Raw genomic sequence first — 25,109 nt, 5'->3', positions numbered from 1 at the left:
AAGATGTTACAGTATCAATTTACTACTGAATAGATTTGGTATTGTATTTATAAAACTTCTTGATTATAGAAATTTGTTATAAAAAGAAAAAGAGGAGGGGTGGCTAGGTGGCACAGTGAATAGAGCACCAGCCCTGGAGTCAGGAAGACCTGAGTTCAAATCTGGCCTCAGACACTTAACACTTGCTAACCCTTGCTAACCATGTGACCTTGGGCAAGTCACTTAACCCCAATTGCCTTGCATTCCCCCCTCCAAAAAGCAAAAAAAAAAAAAAAAAAAGAGGATCATAGTTATAACAATGTCATATATCATAACAGGAAGAAAAACTCCTTTAGCTCTGAGTCCAGGCATTAGACATATCTGACAGCCAATCATAAAGTCACAAGTTATTAAAAGCAAGACTCAGGCTTAACCAGGTTGGCAAATTTCCTTTTCAGGGAGAAAATAGTCCAATGGGGAAATAGAGTCAGAAAGATTCTACCTAGGCCATGACACAGTCTTCCCCAAAACTTTTCCCAGGCACACATTTGCACCTTTAGAAATTCCTAGACTGCGGCACATGCCATTTTCTACTATTGGCTTCATGACAATTCTGACAACTATTCCTGTAATCAAAACTCAAAACAATAGTAAATTACATTTCCAGGAATTTTTACCATAAATAGCAAAATTTCACTAACCATAATTTCAGGCTTAAATATCTTTACTGATGTTTCCCAACAGTTAACATTTCATTTATCATTTACTTATAAACTAAAACTACTCATATTCTGGGGTTTCAGACATATGTCCTTTGACATATTAAGGAACTCAGGGGATCGGAGTAGGGAGAAGGGGACAGGACTAACCATACAAGGGGGGGGTGTCACACTCTCAAGAAATAAATCTCCATTGGCACCTAGTCCATTCCCACTGGTGCCAGAAAGTTCAATGGCCTGGTTCCATGTCCACTTCCACTTCTGACAACAACTGGTCAACCAGACCAAAACCTTCCTCCAACCTATAAATGGCCAAAGCTGAACAGAGCAGGCTGGAGACAGCAGAGTCAGGAATCAAAGAGAAGTTTAATTTCAAAGTGATGGGAGCAATTTGCAAGGAAGGACATAAGTGTAGGAATTGTGCCCCCCCACCCCAGGTAGGAAGGGGGCAGAATCTGAAGTGGTGTGGAGAAGTTTCAGTACTTATACCAGCTGCTGCACAGTGAGCTGTAGCTGTGACAATGAGGGGTAACAACAACAAAATGAGAAGTTTGCTACACAGCAGGGCTTCATGACTAGAACTTATCTAAGCTCAAAGAACACCTGGTGCCAGCCAAAGCAATACAATAATTATGTGATTTTGCTAGAGGGTGAGATCATCCAGAGCACAAAGGATTGTTGTTGTGCTGAGCTTAGAGCCCAATAAGTTTGCTGTAACTTAGCTCAGGAATAGAGGAAAGGGGGAATGAAGGGGTGATAGAGGGAGGGCAAGTTGGGGGAGAGGGTAATCAGAAGCAAACTCCTTTTGAGGAGGGACAAGGTGAAAGAGAAGAGAATAAAAGGGGATAGGATGGAGGGAAATATAGTTAGTATTTCACAACATGACTATTATGGAAGTGTTTTGCATGACTAACATGTATAACCTATATCAAATTGCTTGCCTTCTCAACGAGGGTGGGTGGAGAAGGAGGAAGGATGAGAATTTGGAACTCAAAGTTTTAAAAAGGAATGTTAAAAATTGTTTTTGCATGTAACTGGGAAATAAGATACACAGGGGTATAGACATCTATCTCACCCTACAGGAAAAGAAAAGAGGAAGGGGATAAGAGAAGGGGAGGGGGGGTATGATAGAAAGAAGGGCAGATTGGGGGAAGGGATAATTCAAAGCAAAACACTTTTGAGGAGGAACAGGGTAAAAGAAGAGAGAGAATAAAATAAATGGGGTTGGGGCAGCTAGGTGGTACAGTACATAGAGCATGGGACCTGGAGTCAGGAGGACCTGAGTTCAAATCTGGACTCAGATACTTGACACAATTACTAGCTGTTTGACCTTGGGCAAGTCACTTAACCCCAGTTGCTCTCCAAAAAGCAAAAATAAAATAAAATAAAATAAAATAAATGGGGTCGGGGGATAGGATAGAGGAAAATGCAGTTAGCAATAGTAACTGAGAAAAAAATTTTTGAAGCAAGGTTCTCTGATAAAGACCTCATTTCTCCAACATATAGAGATCTGTATCAAATTTATAAAAATAAGAGCCATTCCCCAATTGATAAATGACCAAAAGCACATAATCAATTTTCAGATGAAGTAATTAAAGCTATCTATACCTATATGAAATAAATATTCTAACTGTTGATTGGAGAAATGCAAGTCAAAACAACTCTACTGAGGTACTACCTCATACCTATTGAATGATAGGTATGAATAGGATAATAGTACAGAAAAGGTAAATGACAAATGTTGGAGGGGATATGGGAAAAAATGAGAAATTGATGTACTTTTGTCAGAGTTGTAAACTGATTAAACCATTGTACAGAGTGATTTGGAACTATGCTCAAAGAGCTATAAAACCATGCATGCTCTTTGACATAGTAATACCACTACTAGGTCTTTATCCCAAAAGAGATTTAAAAAAATAAAGAAAAGGACCTATATGTACAAAAATATTTATAACAGCTCTCTTCTGGGGGTGAAGAATTAGAAGTTGAGGGGATGTACAGCAATTGGGAAATGACTGAATAAGTTGTGGTATGTAACTGTGATGGAATACTATTGTACTATAAGGAATTATGAGCAGGATGCTATCATAAAAACCTAGAAAGATTTACATGGGTTGATGTAAAATGAAATATAATAGGTACAAAGTAGCAGCAATATTGTAGGATGATCAGACATGAATGGTTTAATTATTCTCAGCAGTAGAACCATCCATGGCAACTCTGAAGGATTTAGGACGAAAAATGCTATTAATCTCCAGAAAAAGAACTGATGGTGTCTGAATATAGATTGAAGCAGTTTTTGTCTTTTTTTTTCACTTTATCTTTCTTGAGGTAATTTTTTTTTCTATTTTCTTTCACAGCCTGACTATTATGGATATGTTTTACATGACTACACATATATAACCTATATGGAATTGCTTGTCTTCTCAATGAGGGGAGTGGGAAGGGAGAAAAGGAGAGAATTTAAATCTCAAAGTTTTAAAAACAGATGTTAAAAATTATTGTTTACATGTAACTAAGAAAAATTAAATACTAATAATTACAAAAAGAACCCTTGCTCTAAAAGAAATTTGTGTAAGATTTTACCCCAAGTTTCTCTGATAAAGGCCTCATTACTTAAATATGTACAGAACAGAGTCAAATTTATAATATTATGTCATTCCCCAATTGATAAATGGTGAAAGGATTTGAACAGGTAGTTTTTAAACAAAGTAGTGAAAGTTATCTATAGGCATATGAAAAAATGCTCTAAATCATGATTGATTACTGGTCCAGGCAACTCTAACTATAAAGTCCAGAGAATTTATAGACTCTGGATTAGTTGAGAGATCTTGCAAGTTGCTGGGCTTTATCCTAAATGGTAAGGGCTAATATGGCAATATGTTTTGTGTGACTGTATAATACACATGTATAATCTATTTCAACATGCTTGTTTTCTTAAAGAGGGGAAAAGAAATGGAGGGAATTTGGAAAATTTGTAAAAAGAATGTTAAAAATTATTTTTACATGTAATTAAGAAAAAATAAAAAATATCCTTTAAAAAACAACCCAAATCTACCCATGTTGGGGCGGAGCCAAGATGGCAAAGCCGGAACTTGCTTGAGCTCCTGCTCCAACCACCTCCCATACCTGTAAAATATGACTCTAAACAAATTTTAGAGCTACAGAACCCACTAAGTGACAGAGAGAAACAGATCTGCCATGGAAGGCAGCCTGACAGGCTGACAGGAAGGGTCTATTGCACCAGGCTGGGAGCCAAGCACAGTCCTGCATGAGCTGTGTGGGCCCAGACCCAGGGCAGTGGCACAGAATGGCTGGAGCAGACTTCACAAGAGTGAATCACTGGCAGCTAGGGCAGACTTTTCAACCTATAAATGCCAAAGACAAAGTAAAAGATCAGTAGGGAACCCTGCTGATCCACAGTGAGAGAAGAACACAATCCAGCTTCTGCCCCGGGGCAGTGGAGTTGGTGATGGCTACAACTGCTCTTGCCACTGCTGCTTTTGGCTCCTGGCCTACAGAACATAGGGGGACCAAGTGACTGTCCAGAGGGCAATTACAGGAATCTCTCTGCTGGCACTAAGGCAGGATTCTCCTAATTTGGCCTGCTTCCATTTGTGTTGCAGCCTTGGGTGGTGGTCCCACCTGCAGTGAGGAGCGCTGGTGTGGCAGAGTTGTTGAGGCTGTGAAGAGAAAGTCCTCCTCACAGTTCTTTGGCAGGTGCCTAGACAAAAACTCTTGACAACAGCTGCACAAAACCCCAGCAATTTGGGAAACAGCACTCTCCACTCTGGAAGCAGGGTTCTACTGTGGCAAAGAGCTCAAAAGTCAAGTAGTTGACTGACAAGACAAGCAAACAGAGGAAGCACAATCAGACCATAGAATCTTTTTTTTTGGGGGGGGGGGGGAGAGGGCAGGGGACAAAGAGGACCAAAACAGAACCAGAAGAAGACAACAACGTCAAAACTCCTGCATCAAAAGCCTCCAACAAAAATATGAATTGGTTGCAGGCCATGGAGGAGCTCAAGAAGGATTTTGAAAGTCTAGTAAGAGAAGTAGAGGAAAAATTGGGAAGAGAAATGAGAATGATGCCAGAAAATAATGAAAAACAAGTCAACAGCCTGACTGAAGAAAATAACATCTTAAAAAATAGACTAACTCAAATGTCAAAAGAGGTCCAAAAAGCCAAGGAGGAGAAGTATGCTTTAAAAAGCCCACTTGGTCAGATGGAAAATTTCAAAAATTCACTGAAGAGAATAATTCCTTCAAAATTAGATTAGAGCAAATGAAAGTTAATGACTTTATGAGAAATCAAGATACTATAAAACAGACCCAAACAAATGAAAAAATAGAAGGCAATGTAAAATATATCACTGGAAAAACCACTGACCTGGAAAATAGATCCAGGAGAGATCATTTAAAAATTATTGGACTATGATAGCCATAATCAAAAAAAGAGCCTAGACATCATCTTTTAAGAAATTCTCAAGGAAAATTGCCCTGATATTCTAGAACCAGAGCGCAAAATAGAAATTGAAAGAATTTACCAATTGCCTCTTAAAAAAGATCCCCAAAAGAAAACTCCAAGGAAGTTATAGCCAAATTCCAGAGTTCTCAGGTCAAGGGGAAAATATTACAAGCAATCAGGAAGAAACAATTTGAGTACTGTGGAAACACAATCAGGATAACACAAGATCTAGCATCTTCTACATTAAGGGATCGAAGGGCTTGGATTATGATATTCTGGAGGTCAAAGGAGCTAGGACTAAAACCAAGAATCAGTTACTCAGCAAAACCAAGTATAATGCTATGGGAGAAAATATGGTCATTCAATGAAATAGAAGATTTTCAAGCATTCTTGATGAAAAAACCAGAGCTGAACAGGAAATTTGACTTTCAAATACAAGAAGTAAGAGAATCATGAGAAGGTAAACAGGAAAAAGAAATCATAAGGAACTTATTAAAGATGAACTATTTACATTCCTACATAAAAAAACAATAATTGTAACTCATGAGACTTTTCTCAGTATGAGAAAAGTTGAAGGGAATATATGTATATATGTGTATACACACATATATCTATATGCATAGGAGGGTATCTGTGTGTATAAATAGGTGTGTATGTATATATGTGTGTACATGTATATATAGACAGAGGGCACAGGATGAGTTGAATATGAAGGGATGATATCTAAAAAATAAAATTAAGAGGTAAGAGGAATATATTGGGAGAAAGAGAAAAGGTAAGATAGAATAGGGTAAATTATCTCATATAAAAGAGGCAAGAGAAAATTGTTACAGTGGAGGGGAAGAGCAGAAAGGTGAAAGGGAATGAATCAACCTTATTCTAATTGGATTTGATTTAAGGAGGGAATAATATACACCCTCAATTGGGTATTTTACCCTACAGGAAAGTAGGAAGAAAGGGGACAAGAGGGGGGATAACAGAAGGGAGGGTAGTTAGAAGCAAGCACTTTTGAAAAGAGAGGGTCTGGGGGTGACTAGGTGGCACAGTGAATAGAGCACCAGCCCTAGAGTCAGGAGGACCTGAGTTCAAATCCGGCCTCAGACCCTTAACACAAAAAAATAGCTTGTGACCTTGGGCAAGTCACTTAACGCTAATTCCTCTACCTTCCCCCCCTCCAAAAAGAAAAGAGACAGGGTCAAAGGAGAAAATAGAATAATTGGGGGTCGGGATAGGATGGAGGGAAATATAGTCTTTCACAATATGACTGACTACTGTGGAAATGTTTTGCATAGGTACATACTTGTGCAACCTAAATTGAATTGCTTGTCTTCCCCGTGGGGTGGATGAGCAGGGAAGAAGGGAAAGAATCTGGAAATCAGAGTTTTAAAAACAAATGTTAAAAATTGTTTTTTACATGCAACCAGGAAATAAGATATATAGGCAATGGGGTATAGAAATCCATCTTGCCCTACAAGAAAATTAGGAGGGTGTGGGGAGGACATAAGAGAGAACAGATTGGGGAAAGGGGTTTTCAGTATTCTTGTTATATTGGGGTGGTGGTTAGGGGAGAGATGGGGAGAAAATTTATAACTCAAAATCTTGTGGAAGTGAATGTGGAAAACTAAAAAATAAATTTATTTTTTAAAAAAATTTTAAATGTACCCATGGAAAAACATTTCATTTTTTTTATATAGTGAATTTATGGCAGAAGAAAGTAATGAGAAGTTTTGGCAGTTTCTGGAAACCATAAGAGAATTAACAATATACAAGCAAGGAGGTAAGGAATGTGCATGTTTTAACCTATAAGATATATTGAAATTGTGAAATACTTTTAATGGTTAAAGTTAAAAAATAACATAATGCTTGCAAGAATATATAAATATGAGTTAAATTTTAAGGATGTTTTTATTCTGAAAAACTTTGTTACATTATTATATTTAAAGTCTTAATAATAACATTTGCCATAATAACAAGTTGTCAGATAACCATTTTGCAAGACTCAATACACTATATTAATGTGTTATTTAAACACTTCATTTTAAGATTTGCTGCACAATAATACTGTTGCATTAATCATAACCTATAATAAAACTGTCAAATGCTAAATTCTGTTTTACTTTGAAAAATTTATTCTTTTTTCACTAGCTTGCTTTGTACTTTTATTTCCTAATCAGCTATACTCTTAATGCAGATTTTTCTGTCTTAATCTGATGAGTTAGGAAATCAATTTGTTCATTTTTAGTGAAGGACAAAATAAGTTCATGGACAGAGCACTGAATACTTGCCCTAACAAATCTGCTAACTTTTATGCCTTTATTTCATCATATTTTAAAAAAACATCATTTTGTGCCTATCTTAAAGAAGTATTGATAGAGGAATTATATATGATATTATCTTGTCAGTAGAGAACTGGCATCAGAGTCTGAAAGTCCTGAGTTCAAGCTCTTCCTCAAACCCATATTGGTTTTGTGACCCTGGATTAGTCACATTTGATGGTCTAAGCAAATCTCTAATTAAAAATTGCAGAAAATTTATGGGCCCTGGGATACTTGGAATATCTTAAATGTTGCCAGGCTCTGTTCCTAATGGTAAAAAATACTAAGAAGGGCAAATTATAGGATCCCTGCCCTCATAGAGCTCAGAAAACATCAATAAAATTGAACTATGTTTTAGCTCAACAGAAAACTTTAGAAATCATTTAATACAATCTCTCTCCTTACTTTACACAAGAGGAAGTGGGTTACCCATTTCCCAGGGAAATTACAGTGATCATAAGGTTACACATATAGAAGAGCGCCTATACTTTGATTCCAATTTCATTGTTATTTCTACCATAACATCATGATTAAAGATAGAGAAAAGAAAATTCATAAGCCATGGTTAATTAAAGAAATTCAGGGTTGGCTAACTCAAAGAAGAGAAGGCTAAAATTATTTAACCTTTAAATTATATAAAGGTTTGTTAAGTAGATGATAATGTTCAATTTTTTTTTGTCCTACAAAGATTACAAGAAGGATAAAGGTATAAATTACATTGAGTGATTTCATTTAGTTACAAGGAAAATGTGTTTAGTTGTAAAGGTAATTTAAATGCTATGTAACTCCTATCCCTAATTATTTTTAAGTGAAGTATAACCTTGAAGCTTACTTCATTGGTAGACCTACTTCTATAATTATATAATTCCATGAAATAAATCTCTGATGCAAAAATAGATGTAATGAATCATAACTATTTCAGTACAGATGCTTGAAAAGAGTCAAGTGAAGCAATATTTATGATCTTTCCCTTAAAACATTAATGAATAGGCTTAACCAATTTTATCATCTTAAATTTAATTTCTGCATTTATAAAGGGCCAGCTAGATGCAGAGTACTTGTGCCTAGGAAACTTTGGATGAGATATAATGTTTAGATAACACATGTTCCTTACTGTGATAAAACTCAAAGCCTCTTAGAAATATTTTCTTTTCTATAAATAGGGAAAATGTGGGGGTTTTTTGCTTGTTTTATTTTAGTATATTCTTACTATTTTGATAAGGGGAAAAATGGGATATGATTTGTCATGTCTATATGTTAATTTAAAAAGGCCATTTAAATTCCATTCCTGAATTGGCAACTCACTCTACTCTTTTACCTTCCTATGCTTTCTTACCCCAGACCTCTTCATATCTGCTTCAAAGTCTTCCAAATTTAGTATCTTTCAGATATTTCCCTAGCCTATTCGTTGTAAATTGGTAAATGGTTCTGTTAATAGTTTTGCAAAGTCTTATAAGTCCCAGGACCTGATTCATGACCCGTTTGATCAGTATGTCTTATATCTCAGTGCAACTCCCTATCAATATAATATTGCAAGAGTCCATCACTAAGCATTAGTGTATTTGCATGGGTACCCAAGTGCTACAACTTGTTATATATGTGTTAGGGCTGAGCATAGAAGAAATCTGTTTGTAAGTAATAACAATTCACATTTATATAAAGCTTTAAAGTTTTAAAAATACTTTGCTCTCAACAACTTTGTAAGATGTTATTATGTTGGGAGGTGGGGAAAAAGGGAGGCATGACTGAACTCCTGTTTTCTCCACTGATAAAAAGCAACATTTTGGTCTTAACCTTTGCCTATCTGGTAAGATATATGACTCCCTTCTCTAGAATGTTTTTAAATGCAGAAAATAAAATGCATAGGATTACAAAGGAAACTAATTATATTGAAGTACAGTTATCAACTTAAAAAAAAACAGATAGCAGGTTAAGAACTCCTATCATAGAGAGTTACATGGGTCATTAATAGGATAAGTTACTTGCCCACAGTCACCATGCTAGTTTGTCTTAGAAACAAATATTAAACTCTTAAGTCATGACTTTTGACATATCATCTCCATTGACTGTTCAATTTTGTGAGCATACCATTTCGATAGCATTAAATCTAGGCTGTGTTTTTAAACTATGAGGGGATAAATTGAAGGTTTGCAACAAACAGATTTTACTGAGCCTGTTTTACAAGTTATTTCTGTGACAGTGGAATATTTCCTAGAATCTCTTATTCCATTTTAGTTTTTTTTAAAAGATGTATTTGGTCTTTATGGCTATTTAAGAAATATTTTTATGTCCTTTGTCCAGACATTATGAATAATGCTATTTTTATATTCTAAATTCAGGCACTAATTTTCTTCTATCATATTTTTAGTGCTGAGGAAGTTATTATCATAGTTTTAAGTTTTAAGGAATCTGTTCCTTTTCTGGTACTGAATGGCATTATTTTTCCTCATCTGTCAAAGTGTTATTGATGTGTCAATGCCTTAAGACTTAGTGGTGTGCTATTACTTAACCTGCATAGCTTTGGGAGATGGGTTAGAAGCCTCATGATACCTGTCTTGTCAACAGAAAATGACAGTAACAGAGCAGACGAGCACACCTATAGTCAGTTGTGCTCAGGGCACAGCTTTGATTGATCAACAGTGAAACATTGAAATGCCAAAATGAAATAGGCATCCTTATGTGGCTTAGACACCATGTCTCAAGGTGAATGCCTGAAGAAACATTTCCTCTATCCCCAAGTCCATTCAAAAGTTTTATGTGGAAACTTGATACTGGCATGAAGACTGACAACAATCCAAGATCAAAGGCTTATTACATTGGTTCCCAGAGATTGAGATCTACATCTTCCTCAGAATTTTTCTAAATTGATGTCTGATCAGTTTCTACAAATACTTGGCACACATATACATTTCAGTTTTTTTCAAAGTCTATAAATATTAATGATTGTGATTTTTAATTAGTTTTGATAACTAATTATATCTGGGTGCTGAGAGCTTTCAATGAAAAAGGTATACTCATTTTCTGATTTCAGGAGCTGTCATCTTCTGGATGCATTTCATGCATACATATATGTATATTCATATGTTTCACATATAAACATAGATAAAGTGAAATATATCATTATTCTAAATGCATATCTAATTCAATTTTCTAAATAGCTTGGGGGAAAGCATTTCACTTACTAAAAATTTATTGGAAGCACATGTATATATATATTTATGTAAGTATATCTCAGTCTATATACAGACATATTTTAAGGCTAGCTTAGGATCTATTCTTAGACAGCCATTTCCTCAGATATTATAAATAGTTAATGGGGGGAGGCTAGGTGGCACAGTGAATACAGCACCAGCCTTGGAGTGAGGAGGACCTGAGTTCAAATCTGGCCTCAGACATTTAACACAAAAACTAGCCATGTGACCTTGGCAAGTCACTTAACCCCAATTGCCCTATCTTCCCCCCTCCAAAAAGCAAAAAAAAAAAGTTAATGGAAGATACACATTCATAAGTACTAGCACCGATGTATAGGAACTTCCTCTTCTCTTGGATTTAATCTAGTTTACACCTGGTTTTGGAAAAATACATAGAAAATAAGTTTTGCGAAGAGAAAACCAAAAGGGTGGTATAAATAGCAAGCCCTGGGAGAAAAATAGAGTGGGGCAGCTGCAAAGGGGGATCCCAATATTCTTTGGATTTTAATTTACTTTTTATACAGTGCAAAATATGATGGACTCTAAACTAATGAGCAGCTGGCTTGTTTTAACTGGTATATATCATTCATTTTCATTTAAGGTCAAATATTTTATCTAAATAAAAATTCAGAAAACATCTACAGTTATATTTGTATATATTGGATTGAAGTTTGAGAGGGGAAAAATAATTAAGCATGCTTTAGATATAGATTGAAAAAATTCATTCAAAAGAGATTAATGTGCAAAATATGATTCTGGGCATGTTGAAAGAAGGGGAGATACAAAAAATAGTCTCAATAAACAAGGATCTTATAGTACAGGAAGATAAGGTATGTGCATAGATTATTTAAGTACATGGCTGGAGTACAAAGAAATATGAGATTGTGTGGGAAAAATAATTTCTGGCTGGGGAAGTCAGGGAAGACCTCCGGGAGAGAACACAAACTGAATAAGAGACCATCAAGGGAGCAATTTAAAAAACAAAGAATAGCATGTGTTTTTCTGTAAAAATTTAAAAGAGCATACTTTATCATGTTTGATAGTTATTTCAAACACACTACTAAGAAAGCATTAATGCCCTAGGATGAAGTTTTATTAACAAGGTAGACTTTTAAAAACAGAAGAGTTGACATTTATGTAGTACAAGGCAATTTGCATACAATATTTTATTTTCTTTGACCCTTATAACAACTCTGAGAGAGTAGTTCCTTGAGGTATAGTTATACTTACTTTTCAGATGAGATAATAGTCTCTTCGAGGTTAAATGATTCTTCCAGGGTCACAAAGGTTTCAGCGCCAGAGGCAGCATTTGAATCCAGAGCTTCCTTATTGAAAGACTACCTCCTCTTTCTAGTAGCCGTATTACCTGTAGACTCTAGAGAATTAATGGATTTTGTTTTGTTTAAAGCACTGCTAAGTACTGCTAAATGGATAGGCATCTTTCCTTTTCTGGTAAGGTTGCCAGAATGTAATTGTGAGTTGATTGTATCTTTAATTTGTAATGCTCCCCAAGGAAGTACAATAAGCACCTGATTTTTATAAATCAGAGTAGAAATAATAGGATCTAATTGAGCAAAAGGAGTAAAAAGAAATATGCCCATAGTGAGGCTTATTAGACTGTGTAATGATCTTCTAAAAGAAGCAATAGATGTTCCATTTCTTGAATGATTTTAAATTAGAATGAATAAAGCAGTTAAGGTTATGCTTGAAGGAATAATCCTGTTTCAGTAATGGGGTGAGTCACAATGACCTTAAAGAAATTTAAAAGGGTAAAGACCTGTGGTTTTCTATCAGTAGTCAGAATAGAGTAAAAAAAAAAAAGTGTTTCCTTGTCCCAGTTTGAGGGTAGGCAGATTGTATGACTTCTGGTCTCTCTGGATTTATATTAATGTGGATTCACAGCTCAGATAGAACTCTATTTTAATTAAATTGAAGTTTCAGATTTAATCAAATTATTTTCTGTGGCCACAAACTAGCTCCAGTTATGGCCATAGTCTTTATGTACATGTGGGCCACATGCAAAAGAAAATCTCATCATCAGTTTACGGGTGATTTGGGAAAATCGTTACTGGAAATCAATTCAAAAGGAAAATTCTCTACTTATTATAATCATCATAGAATCTCAGAGTGGGAATGGACCTTAGAAGTCCCTATAATTCATAGTTTAATTCATGCTGTTTGCAATGAAAAATCTCATCCAAGATTTAATCAAGAACATGGATATCTCTTAGGATAGGAACAGGAATTTATTTTCTTCCCCAGGTGAAGAGGGCAGTCTACCCCATGACTGATCTTGAGGAAGAGGCATTTTGCAAAAGGCAGAACAAGAATTTATACTCTAATGGAGGACCTTCTCCCATTGGTTGGGGGGTGGGCTCAAGTCTCCCCTCAAAAATCTTCCCCAATGGTAAACAACAGAGGAGCCCACCAAGGAGGCTGATTGACAGCAAGGGAAAGGGTGGAGGGGACTGCAGAGGCAGGAAATCTGAAAGCCTCCTAAAAGGGATTGCTTCTGATTAACAGCAGAAGGAGTGTGGGAAGGGAGAGAGAAGTTCTGAGAAGTTTTCACTTCCCCCCCACACACAATACCATACCTTTTTTTTTTTAACTTGAATCCTGGTCTTCTAGCTCCAAAGCTAATCTTCTTTCTACTGCTAAGCTGTGTTGGGAATGTTAGTATTCTACAGCCTAATGTGTGGCTTAATTATCTCTGTTTTGATCCAAACTCCCCCAATTCACTTAAATTCCCCAGGAAATTTCATACCCTGAGATAATTTGAATAAGCATGAGACCCTCTTGATATAATTCAAACTTCAAAATCTGCTGGGGAAAATTATTTTGAAATAGGTGCCTTGAACCAAAGATAATGCTACCATCAGCAAAACATCTTAAGGTGCTCCTTTCTCTCTAACAGTCCAACCAATAAATTCACAAAGTGCTCATGGATTAATTAGGAGAACCAAGTCCCAATTCTTGATCACCCACTCACTGTGTAATATTGTTAGTCACTTCATTTTTCTTGGTTTTCATTTACTATTTTCTAAATTGCCTGCTGTACCAACCTTACAGGGTAACTAGGAGAATCATATGAGAGATGTAACATAATAAAATGTCTTGAACATAGTTAAGTGTTTACTAAATATTTATTGATTGGTTGGTTGACTTAAAATAAATTGATATAATCCTGAGTAATGCAAGGATTTGATGAAAAGGAAGAAAAAGGATTGAAAAATTTAAATTAATATTTTGTTGCATTCAATTTCTTGGCAACAATGAAAGTTATTAGTATTTCACAAATATTCCAAACTGACAACAAAAGTAAGGTTACTAGTGCTTGTCTTACATTTATTTATTACTATCTGATAATATGTATGGCAGAGTGTCTGCCAGCAATTAGCTACTTTATGTAGCTCTGACCTTGGGAACATAATAGTAAGTCATAAAGAAGGAAGAAGATAAGCATTTTAGTGCCTGCTTTGTGCCAAGCACTGTACTAAGTGCTTCACAAATATTATCTCATTTGATCCTCACAACAACCTAATGAGGCCCATTTTACAGTTGAGGAAACTGAAGCAGACAGAAGTTAAGTAACATGCCCAGGGTCACACAGCTATTGTCTGAGGCTGGATTTGAACTCAGGTCTTACTGATTTCAAAACCACCACTGTACCACCCAGTTGCCTCTAAGGAGCACTTTGAATCTAGTTACTATAAATTGTAGAGGGCATTTCTCTTCTGGTGTGAGGAGTTTAGATGATACCAAGATTCTTTCCAACTTTGAGAGTCTCTGAAGAATACTTCATATGGAGTGAACTTTAAGAGAGATGTCTTTTTCTCTGAATCAGAAAGGAAGGATAGAGGCTAAATAAATAACTTCAAAATAAAACATTTTCTAGTAGGAGGTAAGGTGTAGTGGGGATGAACAATTCAGGTCTCAAAGAGAAGAATAACTCTTGAATTGATATTCAATTAAAATGGGAGTGTGCCTGGTTTATGTTTAAGAGATGCGTTAAAAATTGCAAAGTAACAAAAAGACCAAGTTGAAATTAGCATAAATTCTGTATTAGGCCGGTTACATGATAATATTATATATTTTTTTATATTTTAACTTTTATTTTATTAAATATTTCCCAATTACAAGAAAAAAATTCTAACATTCATTTTTTTTTTGAGTGTCAAATTTTCTCCTTCCTTCCCACACCTATCCCTACTCTATTGAGAGGGCAAGCAATATGACATTGATTATACATGAGAAATTATGCAAAACATTTATTTCCATATTAACTATGTTTCAAAACACACTAAAAAACTCCAAAGTAAAAAAAATGCTACAATCTGTTCTTAGAGTTCATCAGTTCTCTCTTTGAAGATGTATAGCATTTTTCATCATGGGTCTTTTGGAATTACATTGGATAATTGTTAATCAAAGTAGCTAAGTCTTTCACATTTGAGCATCCTTACAATATTGCTATTTATCTGTACATTTTGTCCTGCTTCTGCTCATGTCACTTAGTATCAGTTCATATAAGAATTACCAGATTTTTCTGAAACTATCCTGCTCATCATTTCTTATAGCAAAATATTATTCCCTTACAATCATACACTACAACTTGTTCAGTCATTACCCAGTTGATGAGCATTCCCCCAATTTCCAGTCCTTTGCCACCACAAAAAGAGCTGCTATGAGTATTTTATACAAACAGGTCCTTTCCCCCTTTCTTTGATCTCTTTGGGACACATATCAAATAGTGGTATTGCTTGAATCAAAAGGTATCCAGTTCTATAGCCCATTAGGCATAGTTCCAAATTATTCTTGAGAATGGTTAGACTAGTTCACCACTCTACAAACTGAATTAGTTTCCCAATTTTTCCACATCCCCTCAAGTTTTTGTCATTTTCCTTTTCTGTCATGGTAATGAATTTGATGGGTGTAAGGTGGCATCTCAGAGTTGTTTTAATTTGCATTTCTCTAATCAGTAGTGATTTAGAGCATTTTTAATGTGACCATTGTTAGTTTTGATTTCTTTTTCTGAAAACTGCCTTGGTCATATCCTTTGATCATTTATCAGTTGGAGAATGGCTCTTATTTTTTATAAATTTGACTCAATTCTAATAAAGGGATACTTGCTGTAAAGATGTTTTCCCAGTTTCCTGTTTAACATCTTTTTTAATCAATGTTTTTTGACCTTGAGAATAGGAGCAGAGGAAGTGATAGATGACAGGTATCAACAGAGGGTAATATTAGGTTGGAGGTAGTTGTAGCCATTCAAAGGATGAGGAAATCTAAGATTGTATGAGTAGCCTTGAAGTAGCTGACTGTAGGGTATAGGGAAAAGAAAAGGAGAGTTCAGACCAAGCAGAACTGGTTGTCCAGATATATAATTCTTAGTGGTTTTGTCTATAAGTGAGAAAAATAAATGGTGTAATTTCCAGCTCTTCAAAGATCAGTAAGCCTTTTTATGGGCACTAGATAATAACAATTAAATTTGATATAGATGAACTATAGAAAGAACTCAGAAATCTGTAAGTTGAAAAAAATTGGCAGAGGAGTTTCACTATAGTTGAATGCAAGAAATCATCTAGCATATGTATGCGTGTATGCATATGTGTATATTCATGCACACACAAACACATATTTATTATATAATATCTCTAAGAGCTATCAGGATCCAAGCTAGGTATTTGGTAGAAGTTATAAATTAATTCCTTTAATCATCAGTTCAGTATACTGTAGGTTCAGCTGAAGTAGACAACAAAGTATAAGGAATCATCAAAAAAGGTATTGGAAATAAAATAGCATCAAAGACTTTCTACTAATGCTTAATGAATGAATAAAAATAATTTTCATTTGTATGGCACTTTGTGGTTTTTAGAGTGCTTCTGACAAAAACACAAGAAAGGAAGTAATATTATCATCTTCATTTAACAAGTGAGGAAACAAACTGAGGTGCAGGTTAAGTAATTTGTGCTCTAGTTTAGTAAACATCAAAGGAAATTTGAATCCAAGTCTAGCACTTTATTAACTACATCACACTGTTTCCTAATTTTCTACTTCACTGTTACATCTAAACTTGGAATATTCTAGGCCTTTTTTTTTTCTGATAAAAGTCTAGGCTAACACAGATTAGATTTGACATAGGGTTGTATATAGAGGGCCGCTTTTTTCTCTTGCTCCCTAGAAATTTCAAGTATTCCTCAATGAATCTTATTTATACATTTTGCTTAGGTTTCCCTCAAAGTGGGTAACAGGATTGCCACCTTTTGCAAGGAATTAAGAGTACACTAAGAGTTTTGAATATGGAACAGCCTTTATTCTCAACACCACAGAAATTTTTAAGATATGAAGAACCCTAGGAACAAATATAGGCACATAAAACAGTCAACACATTAGACTCACCCTGAAATATGAAGATATTTTGAGAGAATAATGAAAAAATACTTATCATTCATATCAGATCTGCACCATCAAAGTAATTTGCTGCAATAACAAGACTGGCAAGGTCAAGACCTCTTTCCTCCAATTGATTAGGGCCTCTCCTACTCAACCTGACCTTTCTGACCTTTAAAAGGACATGAGAGAAATGAAAAGGGTCCAAAAAAAGAATTTTGGTGATTAAGGGTATTTAGTGATTTTTTTTAAGTCTACAAAAGGAATATCTGAGAACTGATGTTATTAAACTTTATAAAATCACAAAGGACAAAAACCCAGACTTCATGGCCAAGCTAGAATACTAAAACTGGGTGCATTTAAATTCCAGAGAGGGTTTTAGGACAAATGAAAGGGAATACTACCTTGTGTAGAGAGTAGTTAATTTCCAGTTACAGAAACTGAGTGGGAGAGTTGAAAGGGAGCTCAAGGGCTTTCTAGACCACACAATATATGAAAGGAAGGCCAACTATACTAAACTTAACAGATGGTCAATAGGGGCTTTACTTGAAGACCTCCAAAGAAGGGAACTCTTCCATCCCTTGGTCAAGTGGCAGCCCATTCCATCTTGGACATTTGCTGTTAAGAAATTTATCTTCATACTCCTTAAAGCAAGCTTATTATAGCTATAAATGCTTTCATAGGTCTATACTTTATATACATAAACACATGTTTTATGTATAGATAGAAACCATACTGCTTTTATCCCATGCTTTAATCTCTAGTTAGTACATTCCTCAAAATAAAATATGATCCATGAATAATCCCAATGGATCCTGCATCAAACACTAAGTCTTTACTGAATAACTATGAGATTTCCTAGCAGTGTTGGTTCTGTTTGTCTCAAAAGAATAATAATGCTGATAACCTTAAAGTTTAAAAAGCAATGTCCGTTCATTATTTTATTTAGTTTTCACACTAGCTCTGTGAGATAGTTCTAGTGGCTTGCCCATAGTCAAAAGAAAGTTAGTGTGTAGTCCCTGCCTGAAAGGAATTTGCAGCCTATTGTAATGTTAAATGCTTTGGGGTTTACTCTTTGAAAGAGCAATCTTGAGATTTGACCAGATGAGATATTCTGGGTAGCCATTAAGGAACCACTCACCCCAATCCCCCCCCCCCCACACACACACACACTCTGGATTTGAAAAACCCAGATGCAGGTGCTTCTCTCTCTGGTAACTATGTATGCATTGCCTTGGTAATATAGTTGAATCTGTGCTAATTTCTTAAACAGAACCCCTGTCTGTTAGCCTTTATTTCTTTGCTTGTATTTTCTCTGTATTTTCCGTTCACATTTTTTCTAAAGTTCAGGGTGCTACCTTTTCCCTTAAACCAGTGAATATAATTTAAAAAGATTGTTGACCTTCTTAAACAACTATCTTTCCTAGTAAAGCAGATCTAAGAACCTGTGCTACCAGCCATCCTGGGTATGCCAGTGTGGTTGCTACTACACCTGTATATCTCACTACTTCTCCTGGACTTAGCTTGTTGGAAAATTCCTTAGCTTTATGCATCCTTAAGCTTGAGAATTCCTAGTCTATTTTGGTTTCTTTTCTTTTCTTTTTTTTTTAATGCTTTATTAACTTCTGATTTATATCATTTGTTTCCACCAGATTTTGAATGGCAAATTTTCTCCCCATTTTTCCCCTACCCACCTCCCCAAAATAGCAGTCCCACAGGATATCCCCTCCCCCAGTCTGCTCTCTCCCATATTTCCTCCCATACCCCTTTTGACTTTTCCAGTGGATCACTATGCCTCAGTGCCTGTATATCTTATTTCCCAATTACATGTAAGATGGTATTAATAATAGTATATATATATATATATGTATATATATATACATTATATATATATATATTTAAATATTTGATTTTAAAACTTTCAATTACAGATTCATTCCCTTCCTTCCTTAACACCCACCCTTACTGGGAAGATAAGCAGTTCAGTATAGGTTGTACATTTGTGGCTAATACAAAACAATAACATAGTAGATATATTGTAAAAGACTGACTATATTTCCCTCCCTCCCATCCCACTTCCCACTTGTTCTATTCCCTACTTTAATCCCATCCCTTTTCAAAAGTGGGTGCTTCCAACTTCACTCCCTCCCAGCCTGCCCTTCCTTCAATCATCCCCTCCCTCTCATCCCCTTCCCCCCCCTACTCTCCTGGAGGGTGAGATACCCTATTTAGTGTGTATTTCATTCCCTCCTCAAGCCAAAGTCAATGGGAATAAGGTTGACCCATTCCCTTTTGCCTTCCTATTCTTCCCCTCCATTGTAACCATATTCCCTTGCCTCTTCTGTATGAGATATTTTACCCCAATCTGTCTCTCCCCATCTCCTCTCATTATATTCCTCTCACCTCTCAATTTCACCTTTTAAGTATCATCCCTTCCTGTTAAATTGGTTCTGTGCCCTCTATCTATGTATACGTGTAAGCATATATACACATTCACATATGTATTCATATGCCCATATACCCTCATATATAGACATACATATATTTCTAGTCCCTTCAACTACTGAGAAAAGTTTCATAAGTTACAATTACTGTTTTTCCATGTAGGAATGTTAGTAGTTCAACTTTGATAAGTTCCTTATGATTTCTTTTCCCTGTTTACCTTCTCATGCTTCTCTTGCTTCTTGTATCTGAATGTCAAAGTTTCTATTCAGCTCTGTTTTTTTCAGCAAGAATGCTGGAAAGTCCTCTATTCCACTGAATGACCATATTTTCCCCTGAAACAGGATACTCAGTTTTGCTGGGTAAGTGACTCTTGGTTTTAATTCCAGCTTCTTTGACCTCCAGAATATCATATTCCAAGCCCTTCAATCCCTCAGTGTAGAAGCTGCCAGATCCTGGGTTATCCTGATTGTGTTTCCACAATATTCAAATTGTTTCTTCCTGGCTGCTTGTAATATTCTCTCCTTAATCTGGGAATTCTGGAACCTGGCTATAACATTCCTAGGAGTTTTCTTTTTGGGATCTTTTTCAGGAGGTGATCGGTGGATTCTTTTAACCTCTATTTTGCCCTGTGGTACTGAAGCATCAGGGCAGTTTTCTTTGAGAGCTTCCTGGAGGATGATTTCTAGGTTCTTACTTTGGTCATGGCTTTCAGGTAGTCCAATAATTTTTAAATTATCTCTCCTGGATCTATTTTCCAGGTCAGTGGTTTTATCCATGAAATATTTCACGTTGCCTTCTATTCTTTCATTTGTTTGGATCTCTTTAACAGCATCTTGATTTCTCATAAAGTCATTAGCTTCCATTTGCTCTAATCTAATTCTGAAGTAATGATTCTCCTCATTGAGCTTTTGAGATTCTTTTTCCATCTGGCAAATTTGGCTTTTTAAGGCATTCTTCTCCTCATTGCCTTTTTGAGCCTCCTTTGCCATTTGAGTCAGTCTGTTTTTTAAGGTATTATTTTCCTCAGTCAGGCTGTTGACTCTCATTTCATAATTTTCTTGCATTGTTCTCATTTCTCTTCCTAATTTTTCCTCCACTTCTCTTATCAGGTTCTTAAGGTCCTCTATGGCCTGTAACCAACTCATATTTTTCTTGGAAGCATTTGGTGAAGGAGTTCTGACTTCACTGTTTTCCTCCTGTTCCATGCTTTGCTCCTTTTTGTCCTCGAAATAGGAGTGTAATGTTGGAATCTTCTGTCTGCTTTGTTTCCTTTGCCTGCTCATTTTGCCACTCAGTTACTTGACTTTTGGGCTTTTTGCCACAGTGGGACTCTGCCACCAGACAGGGGAGCTTTTGTCCCAAATGCTGGGGTTTTCTCAGCTGCTGGAGGTATTAGATGGGTGCCCTCTCTGAGGTCTCCACACGCTCTGGCAAGCTGGACACACACCCCAGGACCTCCACCCTAGACTGCAATCCAGATCCAAGCAGGTTAAAGCAAGAGCGATTACCCCTCAGACTGGTGCTTGGTCCCCCTACACTCTGCAGGCCAGGAGCTGATGCTGCCACATGGTGCTGGCTGGCTGTGCCGGCCTCTCAGCAGCTTTTCACCCTCGGGGTAAATGCCAAGCACTCCCACTTACTGGTCCCAAAGTCCAGACTGCACTGACCTCTCACTTTGTCCTTCACATCTATGTGTTGATAAATCTGGAAATGGCCACAGCTGCTGCTGATCTGGAGTCCCTCTGGACAGCGGCCGGTCAGGCCCACCCTGGGGCTAAAGCCTTGGTGTTGGGCTGGGCCTGGCTCCCAGAGTGCTGTGCTGGATTCCTGCCAGCCTGCCAGGCTGTCCTAAGCAGGAGGTTAGCTTCTCTGTGTCATTTTGTGGGTTCTGCAGCTTTAAAGTTTGTTTAGAGTCCCCTTTTTACATGGATTGGGGACAGTGGAAGCCGGAGCCAAGGGAAGGTCATGCTTCTACTCTGCCATCTTGGCTCCCCATTTTGGTTTCTTTTTAAAATTATTAATACTTTAGTTCCCTTGAAATAGTAAACATAAATAGTACCTGTTATGTTAAAGTCACTGTACTAAAGGAGTATTAACACCTATTATGGCAGAGGAAAAATAAATCTAAGTACTTTATCTCATAAATCCTTGAGTACTAGGAACAAGAGGGCAAGACCATAAAGAAAATTTTTCTACATAATAACACAGGGTAATACTTTATATAGCAAATAGGGTGCTTAAGGAACTTTTCTATCTCAAAAAATGGTATAGGCAAAAATTATGAATAGTTTAGAAAGAATTTAGACATTTATGGAGGTTAGATATGATTAAGGGAAATTAATATAGTTTATATATGTTATAAGTGTGTTTAGGGCATAGTTCAAACATTTTGATAAAGATGTTGTGGAAGATGATCAACACTTTAGAACTCAAAATGTATTTAATATAACTCACTAGGGAAACCTTAATAATCTATTAGAATTTTTCAGGGTTGTTTTTTTTAGTTTATTTATTTTTAGTTTTCAACATTCACTTCCATAAGTTTTAAATTTTCTCCTCTACTCTCCCATCCTCCCTCCCCATAGAAGTTTTCAAGAGCAATTAAATATGCTGACAAAAGGTGATCTAAGTGTAATTTCTGTAGACTTTCCAAAAGCTTTTGACAAATGTGCTTTAAATTAAATGTGCTTTAAATTAAAAAAAAACCCACTGAGTTACTTTGAGACTAAGAATATATTGTTAAAGATGATGTGTAAGGGTCTTTTCTAGCTCTGCTGGCCCATTTCATAAATGTAAGATTTTCCAAAACATGAAATACTGAATGAAAAGCTCTAAGTGAATGTTAACCTTTTCGCTGTGCCTACTGCATGCTTAAGGAGCCAGAGAATGGCTCAAATAGAGTTTGAAGTTAAATTAGAAACTCAGTCTTTGAATGAACTTTTGCATCTTTGTTCTTTGTGCATGCTTGAGACTATTGGGGCAAGGGTGGGGAGTGGGGGGGGTGGTGAGGAGAAGGAATATCTTAGTCCAATGAAAGCCTTGAGAATTAAGCCCTTGATCCATGAAAACTGGCCCAAAGTTAGCTATGGAACGAGTTGGATTTTCTTTCCCCTTCCTTTTTCTCTCTCTGCAACCAGGATATATAGGTTTTTATATAATAGGTTTTATTCATGGATTTCTTTGCTTTTCCTTTCCTAATATGTCCTGAATTACTCATAGAGAGAGATATTTGCTATCCAATACAGAAATTTAAAAGGTTAGGAGAATTTGATCAATTCTTCTTTTTAAACATCCTGCAAACTTAAAATCATTAATTCAAATCGTGTCACTTTTTTGGAATTAAATGAACTTTTAGGGAGCAGGGTTCAATAGTAACAAAATTTGAACTTCCTTTTGTATTGCTAAGCTGAGAGGTACTTAGCACCTAGTTCAAATTAAGCCTCTGTTAAAGAAACAGAAGGTATGAACTCCTGTTGCTGATGTAACAGGAAGGGGCTGAAAAAGGAGGAGCAATACAATATATAAGGAAAAGCCTGAGAGACAGAGAGTCAGAACTTTTAGGGATAAGCTTTGTGAAGGCAGGGCAGCAGCTGGACTGAAGACTGAACTGAGAATTGAGAAGAACTGAGAAGAGAAATGAGAATTGAGAACTGAAACAGATCTTCTTGGAGCCAGGTTCTGGAGGCTGAGGAGGAAAGGCCCAGGCTGGAGAGAATGATTTTTATTTTGAGAACCGAGATGAAGTGATTTTGATTCTGGGAACCAGCTGAAACTTCTGCTGAAGACTCCCAAGGGGAAGCCAGAGCTGCTGAGGAGCTGCCAGAGGAAGCATAACTTTGGTGTTGGTACTTTGTCTGTTTGTGGCATTGTTAAGCCTTGACTTCCCAGGAACAGAGACTGGGAAGGATTTAAGGTGGACTTGTACACTGTGAGCTTCAGAGCTGTACAAGGAACTGGGAGCTGTCTGCCTTTGAACCGAGGTGGCAGTTTAGTAGATTCAGTCAGGTAGGAGCTACCTTCCTGGAGTCAAGATGAAAAGACCTCTCCATGAATACTGAGTAGTGACTGATGAAATTGTCTGAGTAGTGACTGACCCTTATGTGAGGTTTTGCTTTGGGACTCACTTTGGGAAGAGTTGTGTGATTTGACCAGATGAGACTCTGAGCAGCTGTTGAGCCCCCCTGGCTTTGAAAATCGAGATGTTGGTGCTTCCCTCTCTGGTAACTAACTAGGTATGCATATGATTTTTATTGCATCATGATCTGAGAAGGATGCATTTAATATTTCTTCCTTACTGCATAGAATTGTGAGGTTTTTATGCCCTAGAACATGGTCAATTTTTGAGTATGTGCCATGAACTGCTGAGAAGAAAGTATATTCCTTTTTATCCCCATTCAGTTTTCTCCAGAGATCTATCATACCTATCCTCTCTAAAATCCTGTTCACTTCCTTAACTTCTTTCTTATTTATTTTGAGGTTGGATTTATCAAGTTCAGAGAGGGGAAGATTAAGGTCTCCCACTAGGATAGTTTTGGTATCTATTTCTTCCTCTAATTCCTTTACCTTCTCCCCTAGGAATTTGGATGCTACACCACTTGGTGAACATATATTAAGTAATGATATTGCTTCATTCTCGATGGTGCCTTTTAACAGGATATAGTTTCCTTCCTTATCTCTTTTAATTAGGTCAATTTTTGCTTTTGCTTTATCTGAGATAAGGATTGCTACCCCTGCTTGGTTTTACTTTAGCTGAGGCATGATATATTTTACTCCAACCTTTTACCTTTACCTTGTGTGTATCCCTCTGTTTCAGATGTGTTTCTTGTAAACAGCATATTGTAGGATTATGATTTCTAATCCATTCTGCTAACTGTCTCTGTTTTATGGGAGAGTTCATTCCATTCACATTTACAGTTATGATTGTTATCTTTTTCTTTCCCTCCATCCTATTCCTGCCCCTGTTAATGTTCATATTTTTCCTCCCTTCTCCCTTTCCCCCCTTAATAGTTTTCCTTTTGACCACCGCCTCCCTCAGTGTTCCCTTTTCGGCCCCCCTCCCATTTCCTCCCCTTTTCCCCTTACTACTTCCCTCTCTACAAACCACTCCCACCCCCTTTTGTAATATTTTTGGAATATAAAATTGTTTGACATTGATAGGTTAGTTTCCAGTCTTATAAAAGTGGATATTGAAAGCTATTGGACATACAATATGGAATTTCTCTTTTCCCCCACCCTTGTCTTTTTTTTTTTTTACAGACTCAGAATACTCATATTACAACTTAATTTTGAAAAAAGCAGGACAATTTTTAAACAATTTGCAGATCAATCTCCTAAAATTTGCCTTATCTATAAGGGCATACTCACCAACTATACAAATGTTCCAACAGGTATGTAAAATTGGCTTTTCTATATTTGGTATTCCAAATATATTGCATAGAAACCCACATTAATTACTATTGCCTACTGATAACATTTTCTTTGTGAACCAAACATTTAAAAATTAAGTGTAGGTAGTATATGATGTGATATTCCCCTGGTGTGAGTGTATGCATGTGTGTGTGTGTGTGTGTGTGTGTGTGTGTGTGTGTGTGTGTGTGTGTGTGTG

General features: G+C 36.4%; 1 protein-coding gene across 4 annotated transcripts in view; it reads left to right on the top strand.

Moving 5' to 3' along the window:
• UGGT2 (UDP-glucose glycoprotein glucosyltransferase 2) overlaps positions 1-25,109 on the top strand; it is a 233,044-nt gene that overhangs the window by 8,810 nt on the left and 199,125 nt on the right. For all 4 annotated transcript variants that reach the window (XM_069067351.1, XM_069067350.1, XM_069067352.1 and 1 more), the window contains exons 2-3: positions 6,861-6,943; positions 24,761-24,891. In XM_069067351.1, coding sequence (XP_068923452.1) covers positions 6,861-6,943; positions 24,761-24,891 — 214 coding nt within the window. The remainder of the gene's footprint in view (positions 1-6,860; positions 6,944-24,760; positions 24,892-25,109) is intronic.

Source organism: Petaurus breviceps, unplaced genomic scaffold (genome assembly GCF_028583685.1).
Source record: "Petaurus breviceps papuanus isolate PSGF00001 unplaced genomic scaffold, PetGlider_PUasm1.0 90743, whole genome shotgun sequence".
Lineage (NCBI taxonomy): Eukaryota > Metazoa > Chordata > Mammalia > Diprotodontia > Petauridae > Petaurus > Petaurus breviceps.
Note: the sequence above shows the minus strand (reverse complement) of the source record. Positions and strands in the feature narration are given on the sequence as shown.